This window comes from Rhincodon typus, chromosome 2, assembly GCF_021869965.1.
Source record: "Rhincodon typus isolate 14 chromosome 2, sRhiTyp1.1, whole genome shotgun sequence".
In the NCBI taxonomy this organism is placed as follows: Eukaryota; Metazoa; Chordata; class Chondrichthyes; order Orectolobiformes; family Rhincodontidae; genus Rhincodon; species Rhincodon typus.
In genome coordinates, this window is record NC_063333.1 from 100,412,331 (window position 1) to 100,425,490 (window position 13,160).

Genomic DNA, 13,160 nt, shown 5'->3' on the forward strand with positions numbered 1-13,160 from the left:
AATGTAACGGAGGAAGAGGTGTGGTTTAGGGCCAGTGTAGGTACGGAAGAGGGATTGTTCCACGTAACCTACAAAGAGGCAGGGATAGCTTGGGCCCATGCGGGTACCCATGGCTACCCCCTTTGTCTGTAGGAAGTGGGAGGAATTGAAAGAGAAGTTGTTGAGTGTGAGGACGAGTTCGGCCAAGTGGATGAGGGTGTCAGTGGAGGGGGACTGGTCGGGCCTGCGGGACAGTAAGAAGCGGAGGGCCTTTAGGCCATCTGTATGGGGAATGCAGGTGTTTAGGGACTGGACGTCCATGGTAAAGATGAGGTGTTGGGGACCGGGGAATTGGAAGTTCTGGAGGAGGTGGAGGGCGTGCGTGGTGTCACGGACGTAGGTAGGGAGTTCCTGGACCAAGGGGGAGAAAATGGAGTCCAGATAGTTGGAGATCAGTTCGGTGGGGCAGGAGCAGGCGGAGACAATGGGTCGACCAGGGCATTCAGGTTTGTGGATTTTGGAAAGGAGATAGAAGCGGGCAGTGCGGGGTTGGGGAACGATGAGGTTGGAGGCCGTGGGTGGGAGGTCACCTGAGGTGATGAGATTGTGGATGGTTTGGGAGATGATGGTTTAGTGCTCGGGGGTGGGGTCATGATCAAGGGGGCGGTAGGAGGAGGTGTTGGAGAGTTGGCGTCTGGCCTCGGCGATGTAGAGGTCAGTGCGCCATACTACAACTGCGCCTCCCTTGTCCGCAGGTTTTATGGTGAGGTTGGGGTTGGAGCGGAGGGCTGCACGTTCTGCGGGGGAGAGGTTGGAGTGGGTGAGAGGGGTGGAGAGGTTGAGGCGATTGATGTCTCGATGGCAGTTGGAGATGAAGAGGTCGAGGGAGGGTAGGAGGCCTTGGGGTGGTGTCCAGGAGGATGGGGTGTATTGGAGGCGGGAGATGGGGTAGGAAAGGGAGGGTTAGGTTCACGGTTGAAGAAGTAAGCGTGGAAGCGGAGGCGGCAGAAAAACTGCGCTATGTCCAAACGTGACCGGTATTCGTTGATGTGTGGGTGGAGGGGGACAAAGGTGAGCCCTTTACTGAGGACTGACCGTTCGTCCTCAGTAAGGGGTAGGTCTGGGGAGATGGTGAAGACTCGGCAGGGCTGGGTGCTATTCTCCCCTCTGGAGCTGCTGGCTGTGGAGGCTGTGGGCGGAGCGACGTCGGCGTCGGCGGTGGGCGGAGTTGCGTCAGCGGTGGGCGGAGTTGTGTCAGCGTCAGCGGTGGGTAGAGTAGCGTCCGCGTCGGTGTTGGGCGGAGTGGCGTTGGCGGTGGGGGGAGCGGGGTAGGCGGCGGCAGCAGCGGTGACGGTAGGCGCGTCTTCAGTGTCGGTGGTGTTGGTCTCGGAAATGGAGGCGGTGGCATTGGCAGCGATGGCGTTCGCTGTCCCGGAAGTGGGGTACCTGGCGGTGGCGGATGTGACATCATCTGTGGTTCTCCGACAGTGGCCTCATGGCCAATGGCGGTGGGCACATTGTGGGGAAGGTCCTGGGTAGGGTTGGGGATTTGGGGGGGGTGGAGGAAGCCCGTTTTGGGTGGTAGGCACCAGTAAGTTTACTGTACTTACGGTTTTTAGTATCCAATAAAGCTGAGTAGAATTGTGAGTTCAGGTTGTGGATCCTACGAAGAATAAAAAACAGGAGAGGTCCTTTGCAGGCCTGGGAGAGGGAGGCTCTGAGCTGGGGTAGGCTTGATTGTAGTGCCCGGAGATGCCGGCGCATTGCTGCGAGTGTGTGTTTCAGGAGTCGCAGGGAGAAACGCTTCTGAAGGATCTCAGTGCTATGAATGTAGATATTGTCACGGTTGGGGCCAAATTGGGAAGGCCTGAATGTGGACTGTAGTCCATTGGGGATGATCTAGTTCCGTAGGCAGGTGCTAAGAAAGGTGATGTGGCTGTAGTACCTGGTTTGCTTCAGGACATGGTTGAGCAATTTCAAGGCCGAAGAGATTACGAGAGAGTTGCAGTGGGAGAGAGATTTTCTTACTTGCTTTTTCTGCAGGTACCATAAATGTTTATGCAGAAGTTTCAAATCCATTAACCTCACTGGCTGCCACTTCTGGCTTAAAGTGCAGAAGTTTGTCATATTGAACTATCTAACTCTGATACCTGATTTGTCACAAAAAATATTTTCATTCATCTTTATAACCTTGGCCTCAGCCTCTTCTATTCAGTTGCAGAAATTTTTATCAATGACAATAACCCATATTTATCATTTATACTTGCATAAAAGTGAAAGTATGATGGAATACTTCATGCTTGCCTGGATGAGTGCAGCTCCAACAACACTCAAGAAGCTTGACACTATCCAGGACAAAGCAGCCTGCTTGATTGGTACCACATTCGCAAACATTCACTCCCTCCACTACTGATGCTCAGTGGCAGCAGTGTGGACGATCTACAAGATGAATTGCAGAAATTCACCAAGGCTCCTTAGACAGTACCTCCTAGACGCATAACCATAGAATCCATACAGTATGGAAACAGGCCATTCGACCCAACAAGTTCACACCAACCCTCCGAAGAGCATCCCACCCAGACCCATCCCCCTACCCTTTCCCCTTATCCCTGCTTTTCCCATGGCTAATGGACCTAACCTGCACATCCTTGAACACTATCAACAGCATTGCTATTCCACCTGACTTGTACATCTTTGGACTGTGAGAGGAAACCGGAGTGCCTGGCAGAAACCCACACAGACATGGGGAAAACATGCAAACTGAACACAGACAGTTGCCCAAGGGTAGAATTGAACCCGGGCCATGGTGCTGTGAGGCAGCAATGCTAACCACTGAGCCACTGTGCCACGACCACTACAATTTAGAAGGACAAGGGCAGTAGATATATGGGAACACCACCATCTTCAAGCCACTCACCATCCTGACTTGAAAATATATGGCCGTTCCTCAGTGTCATTGAGTCAGGTTTCTGGAATTTCCTCCCTAACAGCATTGTTTGTATACCTTCAACACATGGACTGCAGCAATTCACTGCCACCTTCTCAGGGATAACTTCCCACAAGTGAATGAAATAAATTAATGATGGGCAACAAGAGTTAAGCTTGCTGGTGATCTCATATCCCTGCAATTAATTTTTGAGAAGGTTGGCGAATTTCATCAACAGAGGCAGAGTTAGAGATCTTGTGAAAATGGAAATATGCTGTCTTGATAATAGTATAGATAGATGTATGGAAACACAACTTGGGGTCAGACATGACACCAAAATTACGAATGGTCTTGTTCATGTTTGTCAATGATGGAAATGGTTGCCAGGAACCAACGATTGTGGGGTACGCAAAGACAATGGCTTGTACCTTCTGGTCAGCATTGGAGGATGAGCCCTTGATGCTGGCAGTGATTTCATCTGCATTTGCCATTTTGCACTGAATATTTCCAAGTTGCCATGTCGGCTGCAGTATGGAGGCCAGAGTAGTGAATGGAAATCCTTTTTCTAATCATGAACTGAACTCAGTCCCCTTAAGGTCTATCTTCAGTTCATTGACTTACATTGTTTTAAATGGAGTTGTCAATCCCAACACTGCAAACCTCATTTAACCAAGCATGATACCTGTCTCCCTGATCCCAACAACACTGACTCCCCCCCAACAATACTCACTTTTTCGTCATGCTTTGTGATGTTCACTGTCCCTTCACCCCACCAATGTTCAGAGCCCTGAAAATGTTGACCTTACCCTCAACTCGCAAAAATGCTCAACGTCTGCCCCCAACACCTGCCCCATGCACTTAGTGTCAATGCTGACTCTTCTGACATAGGCTGCATTGGGGTGCTAGTTTCTGGAAGGTGAGTGAGGAAAGGGGGTTGTAGAGGGGTCAGCACTGTCTGCAAGGAGGAGAGTAGAGGATTATCCATGGGTGAAGGGAGAGCGTGATCATTGCCAAAACGGGTGTGAGGGAATCAGCATTTCAATGAGATTGGAAATAAATATTGCTGAGACAGAGAGTGAAAATTGTGAATGAACATTGCCTGATGGGGAATGACCATTGCTGGGGGAGTTGGTGTGTTTTAATTCTACAACTGATATACCAAGAGTCACTCTGACTTTATATCTGCTATGAAAACTCTAAGTAAACTCATGCTCGAAACTGGTAAATAAAGGACAGACAGCCTGAGCCACCTTGGATATGGACCTTTACATCTGGTCCCGTTGTCATTAGAATCACAGAGTCATTCAGACAAAGCAAAGCCAGCAATCAGAAGTTTAACTTTCCCATGTAAGTATCATGGATGTGTGCATGTTGGAACTTCATTTGGGATCCTGACACACATCAGAGATATAAGTTCCATTGGAGACCTCTCTTGCTATTGGAACATTTGGATCAATGACTCAGTCATTGTGGCACTTAGTTGGAGAAAAATTTGGATTGATTTATTGTTGTCATATGTACCAAGATACAGTGAAAAGTATTGTTTTGCATGCTATACAGGCAGATTGTACCATACAAAGTGTATCAGGGTGGCAAAACAGAATGCAGACTACATTGTTACAGCCACAGAGAAGGCGCAGAAAAATCAATATTAACATTTGAGGGGTCCGTTCAAAAGTCTGATAACAGTGGGGAAGAAGCTGTACTTGAATCTGTTGACAGTATATTTCAAACTTTTATATCTTCTGTCCAACAGAAGAGGGTAGAAGAGAGTATAACCAGAGTGGGAGGAGGTGCTCATGTTGGATTGGATATTGGACAAACAGAATTACTCATCAAAGACTGAGCACTGATCCATGGAGAGGTGGTGAGATAGTGCTGAGAGTCACCAGCATGGTTGTTGTGTTGGATGAGATTGCAATTTCTGAAGGCTAACAAAAGCAAAATCTAGAATGGGAGCCAAGAATGGCTGCTTGGGGAGTACCAGAGGTATTAGTGTGAGAGTGGGAAGAAAAGCATGTGATACTTTTGGCTCCATTTCAATGGACAATGGAATCTAACTAGATAATGCAGAGGTATTAAAGGAAGATGGTATGGCTAACTGTGTCAAGCAGTGTAGATAAGTTGAGAAGGGATAACTACCTTTGTCACAGTTACAAATAATTTGAAGGCAGAGCAGTAGAGATTGTCTACATGGACTTTAGCAAGGCCTTTGACAAAGTTCCGCATGGTAGACTGCTTAGGAAGATTAGATCACATGGGATCCAGGGAGAGCTAGCCAATTGGATAAAAAATTGGTTTCACAGTAGGAGACAGAGGGTAGTGATAGAGGATTGTTGTTCAGACTGGAGGCCTGTGACCAGTGGTGTGCACAAGAATTGGTGCTGAGTCCACTGTTACTTGTTTTTTATATAAACGATCTTGATGCAAATATAGGAGGCATGATTAGTAATTTTGCGGATGACACCAAAATTTGCGGTACAGCGGACAGTGAAAAGGGTTATCTAAGTATACAATGAGATCTCAATTAAGTGGGCCAATGGGCTGAGCATTGACAAATGTGGTTGAATTTAGGTAAATGCGAGGTGTTGCATTTTAGTAATACAAATCAGGGCAGGACTTGCACAGTTAATGGTAGGGCCCTGGGGAGTGTTTTCCAGCAGAGAGATCTAGGAGTTCAAATACATTGTTCCTTGAGAGTGGCGTCACAGGTAAACAAGGTGGTGAAGAAGCGTTTGGCTCACTTGCCTTCGTTGGTCAGAGCATGGAATACAGGAATTGGTTTGTCATGTTATACCTGTACAAGACATTGGTGAGGCCACTGTTGGAGTACTGAATACAGTTCTGATCTCCCTGTTATAGGAAGGATGTTATTAAACTGGAAAGGGTGCAAGTAAGATTTACAAGATGTTACCGAGACTGAATGGTTTGAGTTATAAGAATAAGCTGGATGGCTGGGACTTTTTTCCCTGGAGTGTAGGAGGCTAATGGGTGACCTTATAGAGGTTTATAAAATAATGAGGCCCATAGATAGGGTGAATAGCCAAGGTCTTTTTCCCAGGGTAGAGGGGTTCAAAACCAGATGGCATAGGTTTAGGGTGAGAAGAGAAAGGTTTAGAAGGGACCTAAGGGGCAACTTTTTCATATAGATAATGGTGTGTATATGGAACAAGCTGCCAGAGGAAGTGGTAGAGAGGGATACAGTCACAACATTTAAAAGACATTTGAACAGGTTCATGAAGAGGAAGGGGATATGGGCTAAACACAGGCAAATGGGACTAGTTCAGTTAAGGAAACCTGGTTTGCATGGACCAGTTGGACCGAAGTGTCTGTTTCCGTGCTGTATGACTCTATGACTTTGTAACTGTAATTTTGGACAGCAGACATTTCAATACAAGCCAAGTTGGAGGGGTTCAAATATGGATATGTAGAGATTCAGAAAGTGACAGCATGTTCAACAACTTTGAAAGGAAAGGAGAGGTTGGAAATGGGTAGTTACAGAAACTGAGAAATCAGGAATCATTTTTCTGATGAGAGAAGTGATGATGAAAGCAGATTTGAAGGTGGGGAGGACACTACCCATAGGAATGGTCTTCCAAGGTCTCTTTTCCTTTCCAATGGTTACTGCAGCCTCTCCACTGCCTCTTGTAACCCATGTCTTGATCCCTTTTAATTAGAGAACCTTTGACAAATTCAACATGTTCGTCTGTCTGTCTACTCTGATAGTTCAAGGTACCCAGAGACAGGATACTAATGCTGAAACAAAGCCAAATCCTGCACCATTTGGGCTCCCAATCAACAATTTGTCCTGTTGTTTGGCAGGGATTATTAGGAAAAGTCTTCCTATTGCTTCCAATTTTGAACGCTATACTTTAGGAGGTATTTGGAGTGATTTCTTGTATAAAGTCATTTATCTATACAGTACTAGGCTAGAACTAACTTGTGTAGTTACCAAAGACAGCACTGGTTAGGCCATGGATATTTGCCTACCATTTATAAATTGTCTTCATTTTATTAATCTCTTCATAGTGGCAACCAGAGGAAGCATCCTGTACTTTTTGATTACTGAGATGAGCATGGTGAATGTTATGTACCAAACCTCTCTACGCCAGTTCCTGGGTCTTTTTGACTTGTCATTAGCCAGGTAGTGAAAGAATACATGAACATATTTCTTTTGATTGTAGTGTATTGAATTTTATTTTGTACCAGGGTATATTTCTTTCTAAAATGACAACAGAAATTGCTGAGAAACTCAGTAAGTGTGGCAGCATCTGTGGGGACTGGTTCAAAATGATGCGTGGTTTGCGGAGGGAGCTGCTCATCGAAAATAACAGATGCCTCCAGTCATACACAAAAGTGGAAATTGCTGGAGAAACTCATCATCTGTGGAGAGAAAACAAGGAGAGAGAACTGTTCTGAAAAAGGTCACTGGACTTGAAACGTTAATTCTGCTTTTTCTCCACAGATGCTGCCAGACCTACTAAGTTTCTCCAGCAATTTCTGTTTTTGTTTTAGATTTCCAGCATCTGCAATTATATTTTAGTATATTTTCTTCTACATGTGAGACTGAAGAAAATCCATTCATTAAATGTTATGTGTTAATAATGACTTTTGAACATTTTAGTATTTTAGTATGTATGTTCAATTTCACACGCAGAAAATACTAGTGGCTTTGTTAATTGCTTCTATTTTTAGAAAAAAATAATTAATACTAATCTTGACAGTGCACACATCAGTCAAAATATAATCAATTGTAAAACTGTCAGAAACAATCCTGATCTAATCTCAATAATAATTGTAGATAGCAGAATAAGATTATAATTTATTCTAACGCAAATGGAAATTACTCAGTACTGTTATCACACAAACAAGAAAATATTTCAGTTAACTTCCTCGCTGTCCTGTTTTAATAAAGGCATTTACCTGTGTTCCCTCTGCACAGGAATTCAGAACATAACATGAAGGGAGATATCATTTCAACATCTACCCTATCAAGCATGCTCAGTATAATGTGGTTGAAAAGGATCACATCTCTTTCTCCTTGTTTCCAAAGAGTATTGGCCAAACCTGCTCACTCTTTCCTAATAAGACAAACTCTTAGAAATCAAACTAGTTAACCTTTTCTGACAGCCTTCAATGCAAGTATATACCACTTTAGATAAGGAGACCAATGCTGGTGTGATTACAAAAAACACAAAATAGGATTGTGCGTATATGTAATGCTTTTCATGACTACCAGAAATTTCAAAGCACTTCTCAGCAAATCAAGCACTTTTGAAGTATAGTCACTGTTGTAATGCAGGAAACATAAAAACAAATAAGTACACAGTAAATTCCCACAAAGATCAGTGTGATAATAACCAGATTTTTTCTTATGGCCTTGATTGAGGGACAAAAATTGGGCAGGTCACCAATAATACCTCCTTGGCTCTTCATCAAAATAGTGACCAAGGATCTTTTACATCCAGCCATGCTGACACATGGGACCTGGGTCTTGGCAATACCACCACTGACTGAATCTTTGTGAGCCTTGAAGGAATTAAGTCCCTAATTGACAGGATGCATCGATGTTCCAGCACCACACACCCAACCTGCAATGTTCCCTCTAATTTTCTTACCAGCTGCATGGAAGTGGTTTCCAGAACTGAAATTCAATGCCGCAATCAGCATGCCAACTCCGATCACCGTTTATGGAATTTCAGACCCACCTTCTTACCCTTTCATATGGTGACTCCCCACACTCCGAACTCCACTGCAGGGTGGGGTGATCGTAATAATCTGCCCATGTGTCCTCCCCACAACTTGTTTTCTGACCTAGCCTTGCATATGGTTAGCAAATGTGGCTACAATATTCAAGGTCCTTTCATTAAAGTCATTAGTCCAGATTGTCAGAAGTTGAAACCACAGTACTGATCCCTGCAATGCCCCACTAGTTACAGTTTGCTTACTTTAAGATGACAGTTTTATCCCAACTCTAATGTTCCCTGAAACATCATGAATTCTTATTTTTATAACCTTTTAATCTGACACCTTATTGAATAGTTCCTTTCTATCCATCTAGCATATTACATGCTGAAGAACTCTAATAAATTTGCCAAATATGATTTCCCTTTCATAAAACTATGTTGATTCTGCTTAATTGCATTATAATTTTCTAAATGTTCTTCCATTTCTTCCTTAATAATGTATGTCAGCGTTTTCCCTATGACAAGTGAGGCTCACTGCCCTATAGTTTTCAGCTTTTTGTCTCCCTTCTTCCTTTTGTAACAGTGTTACATTTGTAGTTTTCCAATCTGCTGCAGTTTTTATTCCCCCCTCTTTTGTAATGCAAAAATATATTACAACTCCATCCAATTGCCTGTTTAAATTCTGGAAATTGTATAGAACTTTTTATCTTGCTACTTTATTGGTCTTATACACAGAATTTCCAACATGCTGATGAGTGGATAACAAAGCAGGAGGTTATTTTTTAAATCTGAATGTGTATTGAATGCACATCTCATCTTGCAGATCCATCAAGAGTCCCATTACCAGTAAGAGAATAGCAACTATTATAGAGCATATGACATATGAAGTATATAAGTACGCAGCCCGTGGCCTGTATGAGGAACATAAGTTTCTATTCACATTACTCCTTACATTGAAGATTGACATGCAGCGCCACAGACTGAAACATGAAGAGTTCATCACTCTTATTAAAGGTGAGAATATTAAACTTGCATTGCTTCACAGCAGAAATATTTATTTATTAATTTAAAATATTTATTTGGTAAACCGCCTACAAGGTAAATATTTAAACTAATTTATATCATGTAATTCGAGATTGTTTCAACTGATTTTGCTGTGGTCTTCATTGGCCTTTGAGTATTACAAGGTAAAGTAACAATAATTCATGATCACATGTATTTATATGCAGTAAAATTATATATTTCAGAAATAGGCAAAACAAGAAATGACTCGAATGTTAGCTGCACTCAGTAGTAACATTTGAGGATCTGAGTCTGGAGGTTTTGGGTTGATGTTCCACTCCAGGAATTGAGCATATAACATAGCTAGCACTTCAGTGCAGCATCAAGAGAAAGCTACATTAGTGAGGAATCTTAGATAAAATCAAACTGAGGCCCATTGCCTGCTCGGGTGGTGTAAAAGATAATGTCATGATTCTGAAAAGAGCAGAAAATTCTCATCTATATGCTGCCCTTCGGTGACAGCATCTGAAAACACAGAGGACTGAATTTTTTGGGGAAATTAAACAGCAAAACATTTGTGTTTGCTATCATTACAATGCTGAAACTGATTGCAATCTCAGGATTTACTTCAAGTGCATATTAATGCAGAAACCCTGAAGTTGCAATCTGCCATTTATTGCTGTATCACAGGCTGAAGTGTGAAACCACCTCCCTCCCACACTACCACCACCTCACCAAGTGAAATCCAGTGATAGTGTCTCTTTTTCAGCCCCATCTCTTTACTAGAAATGATTATTTCAATCAAGTGCAACAGGGATCTTAACTTGAATTTGAGAGTAGCTACTCTGCTGGATAACAGAGTTGACCTTGGAAAAATAATGTTATAATTGTGGAGTGTTATTGCCTGTCTTGCAACTGTGGTTTGTGTTTTTGTACAAGATTTTCATACCTTTTGGCTTCTAACTTCACCTCATGTGTGTCTCCAAAAATGCAATTTACTGTCAGTAAAATATTTAAGAAGTAAGTTTCATGTTCTGCTTAGCTATACATAAGAATTCTTTGATATCATTGACTGTATGATCAGCTTGATTATATCACTGCAGCTCGAAAATAGGAATCAACATTATAAATGCTAGAATCGACTGCATGGTGAAAGCAAGTAACGTTTTCGTCAAAGGGTTGCTGGATAAATCAGTGAGGCTTTCTTTGAAATTAACAGTGAGTGGTTAAGAGTCAACAACACTTCCATTGAACGAGAGACATATGTAGCCCGGGTTAGGACAGCATGTTTTCTTCCATTAAAAGTAGTAGTGATGTAGATGACAATGATCTTGTAGTTTCATACTGTCTTTACTGATGCAGGCTTTTAATTCCATGTTTATTTAATTAACTGAATTTAAATTCACTTGTTTAACTGTCTCACTATCTCAAGAACACCCTCTAAGTTACTAGTTCAACAATGTAGCCACTATACTTAGAAACATAGGAAGCAGAAGGTTTAGCACAGAAGAAAAGCCATTTGGCTGATCATATCCATTCAGAAGAACATATGAAATAGAAGCAGGAGTAGGCAATTCAGCCCTTTAGCCTGCTGCACCATTCAAGTGGATCATAGCTGAGAAGTACCTCCATGCCACTATCACCATGATGCTTGATGTCTGTATTATCCAGAAATGTAATGATCTCCGTCTTGACCATACTCAATGACTAAGCCTCCACAGCCCTTTAGGGTAGAGAATTTCAAAGTTTCATAACCCTCTAGTGAAGAAATTCATCTGCAACTCAGTCCTAAATGGCCTAACTCTTATTCTGATACTGTGATCCCTGGGTTCTAAACACTGAAACCAGAGAATACATTCTACCAACATCTACCTGTTAAGCTCAGTATGAATCTGTATGCTTCAAGGAGATCACATTTTGTTCTTCACTGTGCTAGTCTGAAAACACTGGATCTTGTCTGATTAAGCAGAAATTAAGCAGATTCAGGCCTGGCTAGTCCTTGGATGAGAGACTACCTGGGCATACCAGGTGCAGTAGGATGTTCATTGGGGGTCAAAGGGCCTGTTCCTGTGCTGTACTGTTCCAATACAGACATGGTGTCCTCAATTTCTTCTTGTAGTATGCTCCTGCTAACTGGTAAACCTTCTCTACAGGAAAATATATCCTCAAATAAAGTAACTGGAACAGTACACAATATTCCAGGCATAGTTTCACCAAAGCTGCTTATAATTGCAACTACAAAAAAAGCTATTCCGCCTCATTCAAGTTCTTAATCTGTAGCTCTGCAGGTTATGCTACTACAAGTGCATATCCTTTTTAAATGTAATGAGAATTGTTCCAGAATCACCATCACTGCAATCTTTGTGAAAATATTTCTTCTCAAGTCTCTCTAATTCTTCTGCCAGTTACTTTAAATTTTTGCCCTTGGTTATTGATCTCTTGGGTAAGGAAATTAGGTCTTTCTTATACATTCTATTTAGGCTTCTAGTAATTTTATATTTTTAGGGGAGGCAATGGCCTAGTGGTATTATCACTGGACTATAATCCAGAGACCCAGACAACTTTCTGGGGACCCGTATTCAAATCCCACCATGGCAGATGGTGGAATTTGAATCTAGTAAAACATCTGGAATTAAGGATCTAATGATGACCATGAACCCAATGTCAATTGTCAGGAAAAACCTGCCTGGTTCACTAATGCCCTTTAGGGAAAGAAACTGCCATCCTTACCCTGGTCTGGCCTACATGTGACTCCAGACCCACAGCAATGTGGTTGACTCTTAACTGCCCTCTGGGCAATTAGAGATGGGCAATAAATGCTGCCTGGTCAGTGATGTCCTCATCCCATGGACAAATAAAGAAAAAAAATCTTCAATTAAATCACTCCTCAGCATCTGGTATTCTATAGAGAATAATCTCAACACATCAAATTATTACTCATTCCTAGAATTCTCCATTCTTGAAAACCTTCTCCTTCCACAAAATGTTTTGCACAGCTCACTGATGTCCCTAGTTCTGAGAACTGGAAGGCAACGTCCCATCCTAGAGTCAAGGGCAATGATGTTGGCCATGTCAACCATAGAACATAGAACATTACAGCGCAGTACAGGCCCTTCGGCCCTCGATGTTGCGCCGACCTGTGAAACCAATCTGAAGCCCATCTAACCTAAACTATTCCATTATCATCCATATGTTTATCCAATGACCATTTAAATGCCCTTAAAGTTGGCGAGTCTACTACTTTTGCAGGCAGGGCATTCCACGCCCTTACTACTCTCTGAGTAAAGAACCTACCTCTGACATCTGTCCTATATCTATCACCCCTCAATTTAAAGCTATGTCCCCTCGTGCTAGCCATCACCATCCGAGGAAAAAGGCTCCCACTGTCCACCCTATCTAATCCTCTGATCATCTTGTATGTATCTATTAAGTCACCTCCTAACCTTCTCTCTAACGAAAACAGCCTCAAGACCCTCAGCCTTTCCTCATAAGACCTTCCCTCCATACCAGGCAACATCCTGGTAAATCTCCTCTGCACCCTTTCCAATGCTTCCACATCCTTCCTA

General features: G+C 42.7%; 1 protein-coding gene across 1 annotated transcript in view; it reads left to right on the forward strand.

Moving 5' to 3' along the window:
- dnah5 (dynein, axonemal, heavy chain 5) overlaps positions 1-13,160 on the forward strand; it is a 343,343-nt gene that overhangs the window by 297,774 nt on the left and 32,409 nt on the right. Inside the window, exons 69-70 of the mRNA XM_048608626.1 lie at positions 6,935-7,049; positions 9,416-9,606. Coding sequence (XP_048464583.1) covers positions 6,935-7,049; positions 9,416-9,606 — 306 coding nt within the window. The remainder of the gene's footprint in view (positions 1-6,934; positions 7,050-9,415; positions 9,607-13,160) is intronic.